The following is a 20,307-nucleotide window of genomic DNA, read 5'->3' as shown; positions in this document are numbered from 1 at the left end:
TGCAAATAATGACAGTTTAAACCCAATTATGTAAGGATCTCAACCTTTAACTAATCCACATGTTGTTGCTGACTGAAGCTGAACAGCAAAACAACAATGCTGATTATCCCTATAGAGGTCTTCACTGATTTCCACCTTCTGCCAGGCCAAAACAATAAGCCCACAGGCTTTTACATGACATTCACTGTCAAGAGTGACAGACAGGGGCTCAACCCAAGATTGTGAGCATAGAAACCCCCTCAAACCAGAAACAGCCACTCAATTGTATATCGCCTCTACTGTGGGTCATGGGCTGCTATGGGAAGCAGGAAGTCTAAGGCAAGGCATCTTTGTCACTGGCACACAATGCAGCTCATACGAACTTAAGGGAATGAGTACGGACATCTGGGATAAAAAATGCGTATTTTGGCGGATGTCCTATATTAGGATTTTTCACTCAAGCTCCGGTTTTCACTTTTGATTGACAGGGCCTTGATATGAAGATATTTCTCATTGTCTTTTGTTGTGGCCGTGAAAGGAGCCCAATATGTTGGTTAGTTTCATGAATGATAACAGTAATATTATTAAAAATATAATAAAATGAATATTAATAATGTGATATTACTATTTGATACTGTTTACATAATGGGTCTTGTATGGTTAATTAGAATAAACAGGTTATCAGTGTGACAATTTAAACACACAGTGTGTTTGTTTGTATACAGGTATATATATATATATATATATATATATATATGACGATTTGTGTGTGTGTATGTGTAATATTAAAGGGGTCCTTGATTATGATTTCACCTTTTTAACTTTAGTTATTGTGTAATGTTGCTGTTTAAGCATAAACAACATCTGCAAAGTTACGATGCTCAAAGTTCAATGCAAATGGAGATATTTTCTTTTACGGAAATCGCTTTTAAAGGACTAAAACAAACGGCTGGTAGGGACTACAACGAGCTTTCTCCAGGGTTGGTGACATCACAAACCCCAAAATTTACATAAAACCTGGCCCCAGGAACACGCAACAAAGGGGGTGAGGCCATTCTGTTACCATGTTGTCATTTTACGCCGGACTGCTTCACAAATGAGGGTCAATTCAATGCTGGATTTGCACAAAAGATTAACATGACGGCACATGCTAGTCGATGAGTTGAATCAACTCCACAGCAACTACATAAATTTATCCACTAACCATTCAGAAACGTACAGATGCATTCTAAAAGTTGTAACTTCTTCCTGAGTCTCTCCATCAGTGTCCGACTCCGGTTTGAACAATGTAAGGCTGAACACGGTTACTGACAATCGTCATTTTGGCTGCGTGAGATTCTCCAGCTTTGTTGTTGTTGAGCAACCGAAGCATGAGCTGGTAAAGCTCCACCCTCTTCTGGAAAGGGGGCTGGAAGCAGCAGCTTATTTGCATTTAAAGGGACACACACAAAAACGGCGTGTTTTTGCTTACACCCAAATATGGGCAAATTTGACAAGCTATAATAAATGATCTGTGGGGTATTTTGAGCTGAAACTTCACAGACACATTCTGGGGACACCAGAGACTTATATTACATCTTGTAAATGGGGCATTATAGGTCCTCTTTAATATATAATATTATTATATAAACTATAATTTTATGCTGTTTTAATGTTGGGTCTTTTATGGATAATTAAAATAAACAGGATATTAGTGTGACAATTTACACAAAAAGGTAAAAAAAAAAAAAAAAACTAATAAATGAATAATAATTTACTTTTCAAAGCCTTTTTTTCAGTACATATTCTATCATACACATCATAGTCACTATAATTTGCAAGGATGTCACTTTCAATGTCAAGTTCTTGGATGAAAAATAGCCCCCTCACATTGAGGGATCAAGGTGACCCCTCTTAATCATAGGGGCAGTTATCTAACGGGGTGTTCAGTAATCCCAGGACAGACAGCTTTGGTTCATCTGCTGGGGAACCAGAGGGACCTTATTAACACAAGGATGAACAGAAGGTAACAGGAAAGGGGCTTGTTAAGAATCTTTGGATGAACCATTATAGGAGAGTCCTGATCCGCATTGAACAAAATATATTGGGAGAGAAAGAGAAAAGGCAGTGAGGGTGAAAAACAATGTAAAAGGATGGACAAAATAAGTAGTCGGATGTCTCGGACAACACAACAGGGGATAGATATAGATGGACAAGGAGAGGATTATGCAGTGGGGGTCCATCATCTGTTCCCTAATGAGAAGGGCTGGTTTGGTAGTCGTCTAGGTCATGTACAAGAGACCTACAGGGCAATTTGCACACATATAAGCATGATCAGGGTTGTTTTGAGGCTCTATGTCTACAAACGTATGACTATACTACCAAATATTGCGTATTGTGAACAGCTTACTTATCACAGTGAAAATCTCATATCATCACATTTTTGAGCGCCCTATAATAGAGTTCCAAAGACTGTGTCTGAGAACAGACACACAAAGCCTGTATTTGTGACCAGTCCCATGATCTGTACCACTTCAGTCATAAAAATAACACCAGAGGAAACAGCAAATTGGCTAGTTATTAACATGAAACCTTAGTTTTAAAAATTTGTTTTGCTAAATACATATTTGCTTTACATCACTAGATAAAATAGAGTAATTAGATTAAATATTTTAAGAAATGCCAATTTTAGGATGTTTTAGAAAAAAAAACACCGTTTTAAAGCACTTAGTCCACCTGCTGTTTTTCTATCAAGGCATGCAAGTTTTAACAGTTTTCGTACAGTTTTCTGCAAATTCAGCATATGAAAATAAAAATGAAAAGAAATTAGAAAAAAGGAACTTCTGCTTATTTAAAAGTAATATTGCGTTACTGTACAAACAAGTGCTATGTATTTGTTGTAAAAAAAAAAAAAAAAAAGTGCCTACGTTTGAACAAGCTGAACGTATATGAGCTCACGTGCCGTGTGTTTTGATGAGAAACTTCACTCTTTTCTCACGTGAATAACAAAGCCAAAAGGTGAAAACGATTTACAGTTGTTGTCTAAGTAACTTTAAACACTCGATATCACTGTATTACACACAGAACGTTTTAAACACCGCAGTTTAAACACAATTATGATACAGTATAACTGCAGCATCCTAAAACATCCGCATGCATCCCATTCAAACGCTCCAAAAGTTTCTCATAAAATCAAACCAAAACAAAAAAAACAGCACCGCAAGGAAAGATGAGGTGAACTTGACTTACCTTGCCACGCAACAGCGCACATTTGAAGAACAAACAGTAAAAGTGAAGTGCTTGGTAGAGCCATGTTTCTGAAGTTATCCGTCTGAATGAAGCGCACTAGAGGAGCACAGCAGTTTTGGCCAGGAGGAGCGCGAGAGAGGGAGGGAGATGGAGTCGAGTTGCACAAATGCTCCCAGTCTGTTCGCTATTGTACTGTCCTACTGCGAGTGGGAGGAAATTTGGGACATTCAATTAATGCTCCCCACCCTAACAAAATAAATCTGGATAAAATCATATTTTTTGGTCTCATTAGGGTTTTTTTTTTTTTACCCGCGCGTGAAAGAGTGTTATAGTAGGCTACGCCTAATGTTTGATCATGTGATAATACTAGCAAAAAGTGTCTTTCTAGCATGTTTTGGACATGGTACCGTGTTAATAGCATGTTTATGGACGTGTACCTTAATAATACCATCGTATTTTAAAAATAATTTCGAGTTCAAAGTAAATACCATTGTATTTGGTATATATCGTCAGTACCATGGTATTAGTAATTACCATGTGATGGTACACAGTACTTTTGTGTAAGGGTCTTTATATAATTGATTATGTGATATTTGTGTTTGTTCACGTTTATAGGCTAATGTATGAATAGTTAGCCTAATCAGTGAAAGTTCTAATAGACAGGCTATTTAATATTGCTTAGATATCAGATTGTAGCGTTTGATATTTATCTTATGTCAGATATGCCAGTTAAACAATGACTTAAAGCCACAATTAAACCACTTATAATACACAAAATAACTGTCCAATTTAAATTATTTTAAATTATTTTCATTTTCTGGCAAGTCACTGGTCAGGAATTTCTCCTGGAGCCAGATTTTTTTCTCTCTCACTCTTTTTCTCTTCATGAGAGAGAGAAATGTTTTACATTGTTCTGGAAGGAGGTGTTGTTGATGGTTGTGTGTGTTGGCTTAGGAGAGGGACTTCTTCCAATACAATGTGTCAGCATGCAGGTTGTTAACAACCTCTAACTGTTATCACCACTCCTCTATCACCTTAGCTAACAGCTGCTGGAGGGAGGGGTGGGTGGGTGGGTGGGTGTGTGTGTGTGTATGTGTGTGTAGAGAGAGAGAGACAGAGAGAGCGGGCCAGAGGAGGGCTGTCACTCCAGCTGTCTACCCAGCCTCCTGCCATCATTCCATGCGCCTTTTACTCGAAACTGGGCCATATAATAACAGAACATTCATTCATGAGCTCAAGTGCTCATATAGTTCTTGAGGGTGAATAAGGTAAACAGATTTGTCTTTTTTCCACAATATAGGGACTCAAGGATGAGAATACGGCATAAAAGGAGCAGCAATAAAGCAGATTTTTATTAAGATCGTCAATAATCTATAAGGGAAAGATGATTTTAAAAATGAAAAATGAAAATTCTGTCATTGTTTACTCACCCTTATCAAAAAAACAATCTAATTGTAAGTAGAAAAAAGAAAACATATATAAAATATTAGCGTTTCATATCAAACCAAAATATGTATTAAAGGTGGGGTAAGTCATTTTTCAAAAACTCTGTTGGGCATTGTTGATATTTGAAATCAACCCAAACAAATCCACCCCTCTTTTCATTGCTCTGCCTTCAAAACTCACCCTCCAATCCGAACCACCCTGCTCCGAGTCGGTCTGCTGGCAGGATGCCCCTAACTCTCACTAGCTGGCCTCTGTTACACACGCAATGCGAGTGCATGTCTGTTTATCACAGCTGACGCACAACAAAATAAAGCTTCACGAAAAATAAAGCACAAATGATGAACGAATGACAAGGAAGCACAAAAAATGAACTTACAGTACACAAGAGTAAATACAAACAAGTGTTCGTTGTTAGTCGCCAACAGCACAGCAGCTCCAGACAATCAATGACACTCAAACCCAGTGTTACTCATGTGTGGAGCGGAATCAAAGCAGCCTCCACGTCTGTATTCAGGCCTTCCCGCTTAGCTCTCTCCAGCGCTTGAAAGCTTTTCTAATATTTTTTTTCCAAACAGTGTTTTTGAAAAACTACTTACCCCACCTTTAACACATGCATAGACAGAATACATCACATAATGCAAGATCAAAATCACGACATTTGGTCAAGAACAAATGAGGTTTGAGTTTGGTTGACTTTTGAGGTTTGTGTTGTCACGTTATGTTTATGTTCTTTTCTGAGAATTTTGGTCCCATTCACACTTATAATACAGAAAAAAACTGTTTAATTATTCTTTGAAATATCTTCTTTTGCGTTCTATAGAATAACAAAAAGTCATACAGGTTTCAAATGACATAAGAGTGAGTAAATGATGACAAAATTTTCACTGAAATCTTCTCTGCTTTAGCTCTTAAATCTTATTCAGAAGAGCACTGGAAAGGGAACGATTATGAATGAATTGGCTTGAATTTTGTTCTGTTCCTCACACAAAGCTACTAACTTTAGAAGATTTGTAATATAGCGAATCATGAATCATATGAACTATTTTGATGGTCCTTTTTGGAGCTTGACACCTTAAGCCCGTAAATTAATTCAATAGTTCACTTTTTTAGGCATACGCGAGGGTCAGTGTACATGCGAATTTCGTCATCAGAAGAGTGCGCACGTACTGTACGCACACTTCCGGATTTTCGTAACTGCGCGTACTTGTACGTACTGGTTGCACGTGCGCATTTATTTTATTTTTTTGTTTTGTTGATGCAGTAATTAGTTTATCCACAAGGGGGCATCGCTTCATACTATTGGAGAAAAAAAATGCATAAACACAACAGACTGAAACGCATGTAAGCTACAGCGACGATGGAGGCCTACATAGACGAGAGATTGTGCGAAGAGGTTAGAAAGTACCATCATTTGTACAACTCTAGCATGAAAGAATACATGCGTTGAATGCCTGTGTACGCGTACGAGTCAAATTAAGTATACTTTGCAAGGCTGTGTGTGTGACTGTGCGCGTACATTAGCGTACACGTAAAAAAAAAAAACGAAGCATACCCAGGGCTTTACCATGATATACCCGGGGCTGAGTAAATGATGACAAAAATTTCAATGTTGGGTGAACTATCCTTTTAATAAATCGAAAACTTGGTGCTTAAACTCATTTAAGCACCAAGTTTTCAGAGTAACAAGTTTTTAAAGTGTAACATTCATGTAATTGAAAATTAAAAGTCTCTCTATTTTTGAATATTTTAAAACTTACAGAGTGTACTTGAGCTGTAATTAGAACAAAAGCCGGCAGTGAACCAAATCCAGGTCAGTATTATTGAGGGGCTCCACACACTGAGCCTTAAGACTTATAAGTGCGCTTTGAGGCCGCTGAAGGAAATCATATATGACCAAAGAGGGAAAAAAAGAGAATCGTACAGCTTTGATGTTGACTCAGTCAGAATCCAGATCTCTCTCTCTCTCTCTCTCTCTCTCTCTCTCTCTCTCTCTCTCTCTCTCTGCTCCCTCCCTGTTACATCTTCTTGTCCACAATCATTCACCTTCACTCTAAAGGAAGAAATAACCTTCCACTTCCACATTTATTTATAGGCTACATCATTATACTTCATTCATTCTCAAAACAATCCCTATGTATTCGTTCACTCTCTGTCCCCTACTCCCCTGAATTGTCCCATATTTCCTTTGTACGTCCAGCAACTATCGTGTCTAAATTACTTCCTTTCACCAGCCTGTATGTCTCATAACAGTGTTACAGGTTCCAACAGACAGAAGAAGATGTGGGTTGCTTGGCAGAGAAAATATTATTGACAAACATATCTTAAAGAGATTGAGATAGAAACCATCTTAAAGAGATGAAGAATGAAATGAAAATTCTGCCAGTTTACTTACTTTCACACTTCTTTTTTCTGTGGTTCATTGTATGGAGAAAAAAAATAAACAGACATTTTTTGGGGTGCACTATCCCTTTAAGACTCCGTGAATGGACAGGTGCCACTACCTCCTATAATCTACAGACAAAACTTACAAACTTACATTTCAAAAATTTTGCCTTTATGGATTTTAATATGAACAAGAAACTATGATGACATGGAGTGAGAGGTCTTACATAAAGTGATGAAAACTTGTTTAGAAAGCTTGGATGAAAATAAGTGCTCTGAAAAGTTGTTTGCCTCCATCAAAATATTTTGTGTTGGCCAGCATGCTGTATTTTCATGTCGCAGCATGACTGAAGATATGAAATTCAAACATCGCTGACATTGTGCCTGTAGCTGGCTTTATATAAAATGCAACTGATTTTTATTTGTGTATTTGGATACTTAAGCCACACATAAAATATGAATGTCATTGCATTGTATAACAAAATATCATGTCTTAAAAGTATTATGGATTCAATTAAGTTCTGCTCATTAAAGAGAATTTGTGACATTAACAGGTTAACAGTTAACAGGTTGAAGTTACTTTTATTTTAAAGAAATATAGCACAAGCACACTTTAAGCAGAACATTTCGCCAAAAGAAGTTTGTTCGGTTTTAAATGATAAAAAAAACAAAAAAAAAACAGATATATTGTTCAAAATTAAAACAAACAAATATTGTGACATTTTGTGGTTATCAAACGTTAGTGGACATTATTCATAGTTAGTTACAGGTGCTGGTCATATAATTAGAATATCATCAAAAAGTTTATTTATTTCACTAATTCCATTCAGAAAGTGAAACTTGTATATTATATTCATTCATTACACACAGACTGATATATTTCAAATGTTGATTTCTTTTAATTTTGATGATTATAACTGACAACTAAGGAAAATCCCAAATTCAGTATCTCAGAAAATTAGAATATTACTTAAGACCAATAAAAAGAAAGGATTTTTAGAAATCTTGGCCAACTGAAAAGTATGAACATGAAAAGTATGAGCATGTACAGCACTCAATACTTAGTTGGGGCTCCTTTTGCCTGAATTACTGCAGCAATGCGGCGTGGCATGGAGTCGATCAGTCTGTGGCACTGCTCAGGTGTTATAAGAGCCCAGGTTGCTCTGATAGTGGCCTTCAGCTCTTCTGCATTGTTGGGTCTGGCATATCGCATCTTCTTCTTCACAATACCCCATAGATTTTCTATGGGGTTAAGGTCAGGCGAGTTTGCTGGCCAATTAAGAACAGGGATACCATGGTCCTTAAACCAGGTACTGGTAGCTTTGGCACTGTGTGCAGGTGCCAAGTCCTGTTGGAAAATGAAATCTGCATCTCCATAAAGTTGGTCAGCAGCAGGAAGCATGAAGTGCTCTAAAACTTCCTGGTATACGGCTGCGTTGACCTTGGACCTCAGAAAACACAGTGGACCAACACCAGCAGATGACATGGCACCCCAAACCATCACTGACTGTGGAAACTTTACACTGGACCTCAAGCAATGTGGATTGTGTGCCTCTCCTCTCTTCCTCCAGACTCTGGGACCCTGATTTCCAAAGGAAATGCAAAATTTACTTTCATCAGAGAACATAACTTTTGACCACTCAGCAGCGGTCCAGTCCTTTTTGTCTTTAGCCCAGGCGAGACGCTTCTGACGCTGTCTGTTTTTCAAGAGTGGCTTGACACAAGGAATGCGACATCTGAAACCCATGTCTTGCATACGTCTGTGTGTAGTGGTTCTTGAAGCACTGACTCCAGCTGCAGTCCACTCTTTGTGAATCTCCCCCACATTTTTGAATGGTTTTGTTTCACAATCCTCTCCAGGGTGCGGTTATCCCTATTGCTTGTACACTTTTTTCTACCACATCTTTTCCTTCCCTTCGCCTCTCTATTAATGTGCTTGGACACAGAGCTCTGTGAACAGCCAGCCTCTTTTGCAATTACCTTTTGTGTCTTGCCCTCCTTGTGCAAGGTGTCAATGGTCGTCTTTTGGACAACTGTCAAGTCAGCAGTCTTCCCCATGATTGTGTAGCCTACAGAACTAGACTGAGAGACCATTTAAAGGCCTTTGCAGGTGTTTTGAGTTAATTACCTGATTAGAGTGTGGCACCAGGTGTCTTCAATATTGAACCTTTTCACAATATTCTAATTTTCTGAGATACTGAATTTGGGATTTTCCTTAGTTGTCAGTTATATTCATCAAAATTAAAAGAAATAAACATTTGAAATATATCAGTCTGTGTGTAATGAATAAATATAATATACAAGTTTCACTTTTTGAATGGAATTAGTGAAATAAATCAACTTTTTGATGATATTCTAATTATATGATCAGCACCTGTATGATGAACTACACCTGTGGTTACTCCGATAGGACAGAGAGAACTTAAAGGGATAGTTCACCCAAAAATGAAAATTATCCCATGATTTACCCTCAAGACATCCTAGGTGTATATGGCTATCTTTTTTCAGATGAAAACAATCAGAGTTATTTTAAAATATATCCTGGCTCTTCCAAGCTTGATAATGGTAGTGAATGGGGCGTTGAATTTTGAAGCCCAAAAAAGTGCATCCATCCATCATAAAAGTAATCCATACGGCTCTAAAGTTTTAAGTATGGATATTTTTCTTGAAAAAAACCCCTATCACTTCAATTCAGAAGGCCTTTATTAACCCCCTGGAGCCGTATGGATTACTTTTATAATGGATGGATGCACTTTTTTGGGTTTCAAAATACAATGCCCCATTCACTACCATTATAAAGCTTGGAAGAGCCAGGATATATTTTAATGTAACTCACACAATCACACAACGTGATTGTGTTCGTCTGAAAGAAGATAGCCATATACACCTAGGATGGCATGGCTTGAGGGTGAGTAAATCATGGGAAAATTTTCATTTTTGGGTGTACTATCCCTTTAAATGCCAACTGAAGTGCCTTGTAACGCACAGCATTATTTAATGTGTTGACGTAATTTCCACTGAAACAGGAAGACAGGGCGAGACATATTGAACACCTCCTTCCATTTTTTAAAATAGCCAATAGTGTTTAGTTCATATCACAGCTCGGCCAGAGCCAGTAAAACAGGAGTTTCCTCCTTATCACTAACCTTTTCTCCTCCAGATCTTCTCCATATCGCTTTAAAAATGTAGCATTCAGTGCAGAATTCAAATGGGTCCGATATGTTTTGTGATCTGCGCCAACTTGAGATGCTGAAGTGCAGGGTGATGTCAACAAAATCATTGATCCATATTGGCGGAAGTGAGAGACTGTACATTTTAAATGCTTATATCTTCTAAATGCAAATTTTGTCATTGTTTTGGAGGCCACTAGCTTATAAATAACAGTAAGGCTAACATATTCATACTAAAAGCCAAAAAGGCCTTTAGAAGGCCTTTATTATTAATTTTCAGGGGGACTTTAAAGAGTTAGTTCACCCAAAAATGAAAATTCTGTCATTAACTACTCACCCTCATGTCGTTCCACACCCATAAGACTTTTGTTCATCTTCAGAACACAAATTAAGATATTTTTGATATAATCCGATGGCTCAGTGAGGCCTGCATTGCCAGCAAGACAGTTTGATACACACTCCAAACCACTGATTCAAAACAAAAGATTCGTAAAGCTTCGAAGCTTCATGAAGCAGAAATCGCCCATCACTAGATATTGTTGAATAAAGTCGTTATTTTGTTTTTTTGGCGCACAAAAAGTTTTCTCGTCTCTTAATAACATTAAGGTTGAACCACTGTAGTCACATGAACTGTTTTAAATATGTCTTTAGTAGCTTTCTGGGCATCTGAAAGTGTTAATTATCTTGCTGGCAATGCAGGCCTCACTGAGATTAAGATATTTTAAGCATGTCTTCTTTGTACAAATACTTTTTGAGACCACTATATGTATTTTATGTATGTAATTCTATCATGTATGCAGTTAGTGGGGGTTATTTGGATCTCTGCTGTCACTGCTGGACTGATATCTGGGGTTAAGTGAGGTTTCCCTGATCCACAGGTGTGCACATTCTATCTATTCAACATCAGTTTACTTTTCCAAGGACTTTAAGTTCCACATTCTTTCTAGTAGTTATTCTCATGTCACAACTGAGCTTGCACTTGGAGTAAGCTCCTTTTTTCAAGTCACTGTCTACGTTCACCGTATGGAAAAGAATAGCTTGCAAAACATCTCCTTTTATGTTCCACAGAAGAAAGAAAGTCATATGGGTTTGGAATGGCATGAGGACAGAATTTGCTTTTTGGGGGGAACTGGCCCTTTAAATTCCTCAGTTCCCACCAAAGAAAAATAAGACAGCTGTGGAAGATTAAAAAAATATTCATCCAGGTTCATCATGTATTCAATCAGAACCAAGTGAGACTTTTATGATTATCTCCAAAGATTTATGTGGTTGAATGAGACCTCCCACCGCATGGGTTCAGTCGTGGTAATGATGCAGCGAGAGTGTGCATGTGGAATCTAAGTGTTTGACCTCACAAAGACTAGATTCCATGCCCATCGGCACCTGCAGTCCCAACCTGGGTATGCAGTCACCCAACACCACCCCTTTGGGCAAATATCACATGCTGGTATCATCTCTCAATGACACCAAGTCAAAAATATTCCATTTTCTTTTCATTGAGCTTTCCAAGCCTGTAGCTGCCATTTCTTATGTCAGAACACCAATCTGATTGTTAAAAGAGCTTTCTTTCTTATTCACAACAGCACACTGACATTTGGCCATTGCCATGGCACCAGGGAGGGCAGGTCATGGATGTAACACCATTACACCGGAAAATATCCAACCATATTACTTCCTGACACCAAGCGCAGCAAATAAAATCCAGTGATTGTGGGTAATGTGATTAGATTGGCTATCCTCCACCTCATGAGCAGGACAGAGACTGTCATGCCCACCAGCTCCAGTTTCACAGACTGAAGAGCAGTACGTGTCACAACAGGGGTGTCAGACTCACCCCAGCCAAAGATGAAATATGAGAGTTTGACCAAGAGAGAACAATTCTGCCCAAAAACCCTCCTCCATGACCCTCTAGGTATAAAAGGTTATTTTTGTATTCATGGGTTTTTGTGGACCAGTATTTGTGGCTTGCTGAGGCAAAATGTGAAGGAAAATCCATGGTGTTATGTGGCTTGTATAATTAGGCTTATGGTGGTGGGTTCTTTGGGAAATATTTATTTACATAATCTAGCCTATTTACAGCTTCCAATTCATAAATCTAGTCGGCAAATAGAAGTGCCAACCCGATCTCATGAGAAAACAAACTGGCAATTTCGTATTAATTTGTATGATTTGATTCATAATAAAAAAAAAATATGATGAAAAATAAAACAAAACAAAGCATGAAGGGCCACCCTTAAACCTATCCCTCAATAGGGAATCATGCAAAACATATGAATACGAGATTGTACCTAATTCAAATTTGCCACAAATTTGCCAAAATACTGATAAATTGTTGGAATTGCTGGATACTATTTTAACTTGTAAGAGGTTCACACCGTATCCTAACCAGACGCGATGTGATAAGATTCCAGCATCAAACAATTTGTCTGTCCACACAAGACACGACGCGACTATGAGACGTGATAAAGTCAATCAAAAATCTCAGCCAATCAGAAGAGCGCGTGGGCGGGCTCTCTAGGCAAGCTCCCGGCACTCGCAACCATGTGGGTAAGTTAATCAAATTCATGAATATTACATCGCGACATGCAATGATTCTATCTAAGAAACGGTTTCTATTTTTCTGGAACAACAACACAAAGTATGGCAATGATAATCTCAAGTAGCCTACTGTTTATGTGCTTTATTGTTAAAAGCGTCTAATGTCCGTTTTTGTGTTCTCAGCTTTGTAATTAGCCGTAGCCTACTTAAAGTAACCATGGATAATTCAATGGGCACAAGAACGTTCAAACTGTCAACTCATTGTGAACAAACAAGTGTATTATAATACAAAGATTGTTTCAGTCAATCAGTATGTACTTTAAATAATGTTTAAATGGTGTAATATTTATGAATTTGATTATGTACGGACAAAGCGGCAACCTCCCCCCGTTTCTCTTGAAGCCAATACGGAAGTGACTTAAACTGCAATTCATCGACTGGCCGGCCGCTAGGGACAAGCTCCAAAAGAGAGCAGAATCTCATTGAGCCCCATGTTAAAATGCCCATCTTTACAGCAGAAAAAAACATGTTTACAGCCTGGCACAAATTGTGGTTTTGGTCTATATAGCTAATTTTGCCCTTCATGACAACTGTGAGGGGGGTGAATATTTTTATAACTCATCCATTTAAATTATATTAAGCCTTAAAGTTCTGCATAATTAAGGGCGTGGCCACTTGAGTGACAGGTAGATTGCCGCTGCTGTCACCACTAGCCATTTGTCTGCTGCTGCCATGTCCCGCCTCTTTGTTCATTTTCTGTTGTCCCAGAGTGACGCACGGTGACGTGCTGCCAAGATGGCAACGGCCAGCTTTAGATTTCAAAAATGCTCTTCAGAAACCTACGGGTGACGTCACAGACACTACGTCCAAATTTTTTACAGTCTATGGTACGGACAGACATACTTATCACATCGTGTCTGGTTAGGAGTGGGAAGAATTGAAAAATGGCAAAAACTAAACGAAGAAAAAACCCGAGTCATATGTTTTTTTTTTCTCTTATGATTAACGTTAGTACACTAGTATTAATGGTATGGTATGCTATTCCAAATAATGGAATTGGAATAGCACACTATCACAGAACACTAGTTACTATTTCTGCAGTAGGCCTAGTATTTATACTGTGCGAAGTATGCAAATTTTCTATATAAAATATATCGATGACCTTCAACATTAAACAAAGTGTGTCATTTAAGTGCACTGTGGGGAATACTGCATCCCACAATGCAATGAACTTGACTTGACCTTTAATTTCCTATGTGACAAGTGAACCAGAAATAATTTCAACTGCCATTTTAATGTCTTCATCTTTAATAAATAGCTAAATTCATAATAGCATACTAATATTTTACTAATAGTACTATTTAAGACATTTTTTACACAAAATTTTATTACAAATGCAAAATAACCATTTTTATTGATAACCAGAAGCCTCTTGCTTAATGAAGTCATCATGTGACAATGCAGCACATACAGTTTGAAAGGTGTATCATTGCGTAATCTCACATACTATTTTTTTTAAAAATAGTAATAGTATGTAGTAAGCAATATTCTTGCAATCTATTCAGAGCAGCTTTGATTCTATAATTTTGTTCGTAATCAACTATATTGATTTAAAATTTCCTCTCTGACATTTTGTTTCTCCTCCCATTGTGCAACAAACCTCTATTGACAGTGTCACAGTCCGTGTTTCTTGTGACCTCAATAAGTGCATCTCAGTAGATATATGAGTGTGACTGCTGAAGGGGTGAAAGTCAGTCTCTGGGGGTCTTGCTGTGTGTAAGCGTGAGTATTTACGTGTGTGTGTGTGTGTGTGTGTGCGTTAGGAGGGAGAGGATGGTTTTGGTTGACCTCTTGTAGCAGCCGTTGCCATAGCAGCCCCCGAAGTGGCAATATTTGGCTAATGAATCACTCTGGAAGACCACCACTGACATGCTACTTTCTGATTGGTTGAATGTGGGAGAAGGCAGAAAACCACAAAGGGAAGTGGGCGGGGCCTTAGTAATGGTAGACCTCAGAGTGCCTGGTGGTTTCTTGAGACTGACGGCAGGACATTGTTGGGACCCAGGTGGCTACTTAGAGAGCGATATGAAGTATTAAACAGGAGTATTGGCACCTTTTAATCTTCATTAGGTTGATGGACAGTTTACATTCACCTCACTATGACTGTAGTGTCCCATAACCTTGAACTCACACTTGATTTCTCACAATAGTGATTTGTAAGAGGTGGAAACGGTTCTCTATGATCTCCGAGGCTCATTCAAATCACTTATCCATGCTACGCTGGGGTACAAAAGAAAGGACATGCTTCATTACTCAAAATTTGTTATAGTGATGTAGCTGTCAATTCTCCTTCCTTCACTTGTATAATCACAACACTGACATCAAGAAAAGCCACAGCAACCTCCACAACTATAGAGAACTAGATTTTTCGGAAGAAAATTTGAGTGCTACTGGCTTAAAGAGATATTTCACCCCCAAAATAAAAATGTTGTCATCATATACTCACCCTTACGTCTTTCCAAACCAAATCTTCATGACCTATTTTTTTATGTGGTACATAACAGAAAGTATTGTTTTACATTGCTATATGGTTGCTAGGACATTGCTGGGTGGTTGCTAAAGTGTTTGTATTGCTATGTGGTTGCTAGGGCGTTGCTAGGTGGTTTCTTACTGGACCTGTGGTTTTGTCAGCTGGGATCCAAGGTGCTTATTTTTTCTGGCAATACTAATCTTTATGATTTGAAGTTTCATTCATGTCTATAGCACAAACAGTGTTTAATACTTATTGCTTAGCGGTTTGTTTGAATCAAATGCATGAGCAATAGCGGCGCTTGCCATAGCCTCTAATAATAATTAAAATAAATAAATAAATATCAATAATATTAAAATAAATAATAAATAAATATGATGATGATAAATAATAGTAGCAATATAATTTAGTAATATAGTAATAATAATAAACTATTAACAATAATAATAATAATAATAATAATAAATGATTACCAATTAATAATTATAATTAAATAATTAAAAATAATATTGTTATTACTGATGTTAAAATAAATATAAATAATAAAAAATAATAAATAAATATGATGATGATGATAAATAATAATAGTAGTAATATAATAATAATAAAAATAAACGAACAATAATAATAAATATAATACAAATATATTATTGTTAATATTAATAATAATAATTTATTAAAAATAATAATTTTTAATTTACCAATTAAAAATAATATTGTTAATAATAATAATAATAATAATAATAATAATAATAATAATAATAAATTAACAATTACTAATAATAAATATAATCATTAAAATAATATTGTTGTTATTTATGTTAAAATAAATAAAAAATATATATAATAATAAAAAATAATAAATTAATATGACAATGATAAATAATCGTAGTAGTAATAATAGTAAACCATTAACAACAATAATAAATATAATAAATAAATATCAAATATTAATAATTATTAATACATATTAAATAATTTAAAATAATATTGTTAATAATAATAATAATAATAATAAATTAACAAATACTAATAATAAATATAATAATTAAAAATAATATTGTTATTATTTATGTTTATAAATAAATAAATACATAAATAAATAAATCATTTAATTATAAAAAGACAGCATGAAGCTCTTGCTTTAACCCATTAGAGGAGAAAAGGAAAAAGCTGCAGGCACAGGTCAACCCGTGGGCTCCTCTGTGATGCTTGAGACAAGGTCCCCAATTTCCCCAATTGACAAGGGTAACAAAATCAGCAGAACCCTGCCTTCGGCGTGGGCCATGAGCATCAAGCGAGAAAAGCAATTAGAGCTCAGCTGTTCGGGGGACATGGTCTGCCACAAAGCCCAGGAGATAACAAATTCAGCAAACAAATATGGCTAATATTACAGTCTGTGGAGCAGTGACAGTCATGATTGCTGTAAGTGCTGCAGAGGGGCCTGCAGGCAGTGGCGGTCATTAACGCGTTGTGCTTTGGGCTTTGTGAACTGCACCTCTACATACTCAATCTCATTCAGACTACTGACTGAGCTCAGATAAATTAGACTGGCTCAATGAAACTACAGATGGAGAATTTGGTGCTGGCTGCATATCAAACAGACCCAGCCACAGTTAGCAGGTTCTTCATATATCGCTGCTCACGGCTAACTTACCATAAGCTTACATCATGTAGTAAAATTCTTGAACTTTTTTTTTTTCATTTTTTCTTTGAGACTGATTAAAAAAATGTAAAGAACAAACTTCAACACTACATGACAGGATGGTATGGAAGCTTGTTTCCGCCACTAAATAAAAAAATAAAAAAGGTAATTGCGACTTTTAATCTCACAATTCTGAATTTTTTTCTCGCAATTGTGAGTTTGCATTTCACAATTCTGACTTTATATTTTTTTCTCAGAAATGCAAGATATAATCTCACAACTGTGTGATATAAAGTCAGAATTGTGTGTTATAAAGTCAAAATTGTGAGATATAAAGTTGTAGTTCTGACTTTTTTTCTTGCAATTGCGAGTTTTTATCACGCAATTCTGACTTTTTTCCTCAGGTTGCAAGATATAATGTCATAATTGCATTTTATAAAGAATTGCGAGTTCTGAGAAAAAACATCTTTTTTCCCTGACAATTGAACATTATAACATGTGATTCTGACTTTATATCACTCAATTCTGACTTTATGACACACAAATCTGACTTTATAACTCACAATTCTGACTTTATATCACACAAATCTGACTTTACAACTTGCAATTGTAAGTTTATATCTCGCAATTCTGACTTTATAACTTTTAATTCTGACTTTATATCTCACAATTCTGAGAAAAAAAGTCAGAATTGTGAGATAAAAAAGTCGCAATTACCTTTTTTATTTTTTATAGAAACAACAGAAACAAGCTTCCATAGGATGCAATGAAGGAACACAAACATTTTCTATTTATTTGTAATTTTGATGAGTTAACACCTGCTCTATGCTATCCCTGCTAACTGTGCAATGCTAATCTTAAATTGCAGTGTAGAGTGTGAAACAATGCAAAGTATTTTTGCACAGTTGCAGAAACTTTCATGCACTGTGTTTAGTGTTAGTGTCTAAGAGAAACAGTTAAATATATTAATAACTGTGATGCAAACACATAAATTCAATTAAAAGACACTTAAATGTGGATGATTGATCATTATTACTGTATGTTGGAGGCTACTTGTCCAAATAATATAACATTTTAAATATGGAAATAGGAATGTGGTGTTTACAAATGTATAGTGTAAAATATTGAAACTTATACCCAGGGTGAAGTATGAACTGTGTGAAGCTTGGAACAAGATAACACAGATTTACGATTACAGATTAAAGGCCTGTTCTCAAAATGTTCAGTGAGAAAATTCAGTGATAAACATTAATTTGAATAATTAAAATGAATAACTGAAATACATCTGTTAATTCAGACCAACACAAATATTCACATGCTATCATTGTGACAGATTTATTTATTTTTTACTGAGTGGTGTCCTATTTTTTTTTCCATCGCACTGCGAATAAAGCTGGTCAACTAATAAGATTTGCACTTTTGGTCACATGACCAGAGCCGCTGCTGTTACATAAAACTATGACAGTGTATTTTTCTGAGAGACAGTGATTAGCAGAGGAAGAATCTGGAACTTGCTGTTTGAAAACATAAATATTGTTGGACTTCTGTTCTGACTACTGTCGGAAACGGAAAGTAGCGTGACGCTTTGTGTACTGAGGTATTTCTGTTTTTTTATAAGCGCCACCTACTGTCAGAAAGTGAATTTTTGTGCCAAAAATTTGTGTTGGTGTGAACAAACCATCAACCATCTGCACGAGTCATCAATATTTTGTTCTGTTTTCCCAGAAGAGAAAGACTGTAAATTTTAAATGAATTGAAATTTGTCAGGTTTTAGGATTACATTAGCATATAGATGACTCAAAGCTAACAGACACGAACTAAAAGTCACAAAACATCCATGCTGATTTCATGATGTCTGTAAAGCATGCATTTGTATGCTTTATATTCCATAAGGGACTGTGTCAAAATAAAGGCTATATTTTGTTAAGTGTAGAGAAGTCATTCAGAAATATGGGGGTTGTTTGGCAAAGAATGGTGGGGTGATTTCATGGATAGTTTATGCCAGTTTCACATGGTAGCCCATAAGAAGGGAGCAGCTGCTGTGGGTGGAGACAACAGAAAGAGCGGGGGAGTGGAGGAGAGACTGAGGCAGACAACAGCTGTCAAAAAAAAAGGAAAGAAGGATTTCCAAAAATGCATCATGTCATTCTTTTTTGGGAACCATGCATATATTTGTGAAATACAGTATATGTGGTTGTTAGGGTACTACGAAGTTGCTTAGGGGTTCTGGGTGGTTGCAAAGTGGTTACTTATTGGCCAAATTGAACAAAGCTCACCCTCAAATTTATAATATTTTGGTTTCTAGATATGACTAAAGGTGCTGTTACATTAGCAGAATTTTAGCTAAATTTTGTAGGCAAAAAAGTTAATTGTAAAGTGTAGCAATGCATGACACACCACTCATGCAGAAGTCGTTTTCAAACCCAGCAGCTTTCTGTTGGTTATCGTGATAATTTCATGTGACCAAAAATGTGCAAGATCACCTTGTGGAAATCTTTCACCCCTACAAGAAATTTAAGATCACTTGGTTTCATATTGAAATTAATGTGACCGTACCTTAAATGGAAAATTCACAAGCTGCATGCAGTAGAAATGGCAAAAAAGATGCTCCTTGACTACAAAAAAAGGGCTGTGCTGTTCCTTTTTGCCAAAAAAGTTCAACACCCATACTTCACTTTTGATTTTGATAAATCAGCCTTAAGGGGAAAGTTCACCCAAAAATGAAACTTCTGTCATCATTTACTTACCCTCAAGCTGCTCCAAACATGTATAAATGCATTTGTTCTGCTGAACACAAAGGAAGATATTTTGAAAAAAGTTTGTAACCAGGCTGCTTTGGGGTATCATTGACTTCAGTAAGAAAAAAAAATACTACGGAAGTCAATGGTGCCCCAGAACTGTTCAGTTATCCACATTCTTCAAAATATCTTCCTTTGTGCTCAACAGAACAAAGAAATGTATACAGGTTTGGAACAACCTGAGGTTGAGTAAATGATGACAGAATTTTCATTTTTGGGTGAACTATGCCTTTAAGGCTCCTTTTTTCAATATAAATCAGTGGGATTTTTATGCCTGTTTTGTTTGGAAGTCTGGTCATGTAAAAAATTAATAGCATTTCCTCAACAAGCCACAAGTTTTAAAGTGTATTTTATGTCCATGGCACAAACAGCGCTGGAGAAGTTATTCTCCAAATTTTATACTTGCGGGTTTTGAAAAGTCCCTAAGATTATGCAGTAGTAAAAGTGATGTTTATCTTAGCATCTGTTTTTGTCCCTTCTAAATATCTTATGCAGAATTACAAAAAAATATGCCCCTGTCAGCAACCAGCTGTGAGGCTTTGAGTTGAAAGGAAGCACATAAGATGTATTTTTTTTAATCTGCAGGCCAAA

The 20,307-nt window shown here is 36.5% G+C and overlaps 1 protein-coding gene across 2 annotated transcripts in view; it reads right to left on the bottom strand.

Annotated features, from left to right (window-relative positions):
• Window positions 1-3,385, bottom strand: part of mcama (melanoma cell adhesion molecule a) — a 63,269-nt gene extending 59,884 nt beyond the window's left edge. For both annotated transcript variants that reach the window (XM_051895274.1, XM_051895276.1), the window contains exon 1: window positions 3,208-3,385. In XM_051895274.1, the coding sequence (XP_051751234.1) occupies window positions 3,208-3,271 (64 nt within the window). In that variant the 5' untranslated portion in view covers window positions 3,272-3,385. The remainder of the gene's footprint in view (window positions 1-3,207) is intronic.
• Window positions 3,386-20,307: the final 16,922 nt, after the last annotated feature.

The sequence above is a fragment of the Ctenopharyngodon idella genome, chromosome 5 (genome assembly GCF_019924925.1).
Source record: "Ctenopharyngodon idella isolate HZGC_01 chromosome 5, HZGC01, whole genome shotgun sequence".
NCBI classification, from domain to species: Eukaryota; Metazoa; Chordata; class Actinopteri; order Cypriniformes; family Xenocyprididae; genus Ctenopharyngodon; species Ctenopharyngodon idella.
The sequence above is the reverse complement of the archived record's forward strand: the minus strand, read 5'-3'. Positions and strand labels throughout refer to the sequence as shown.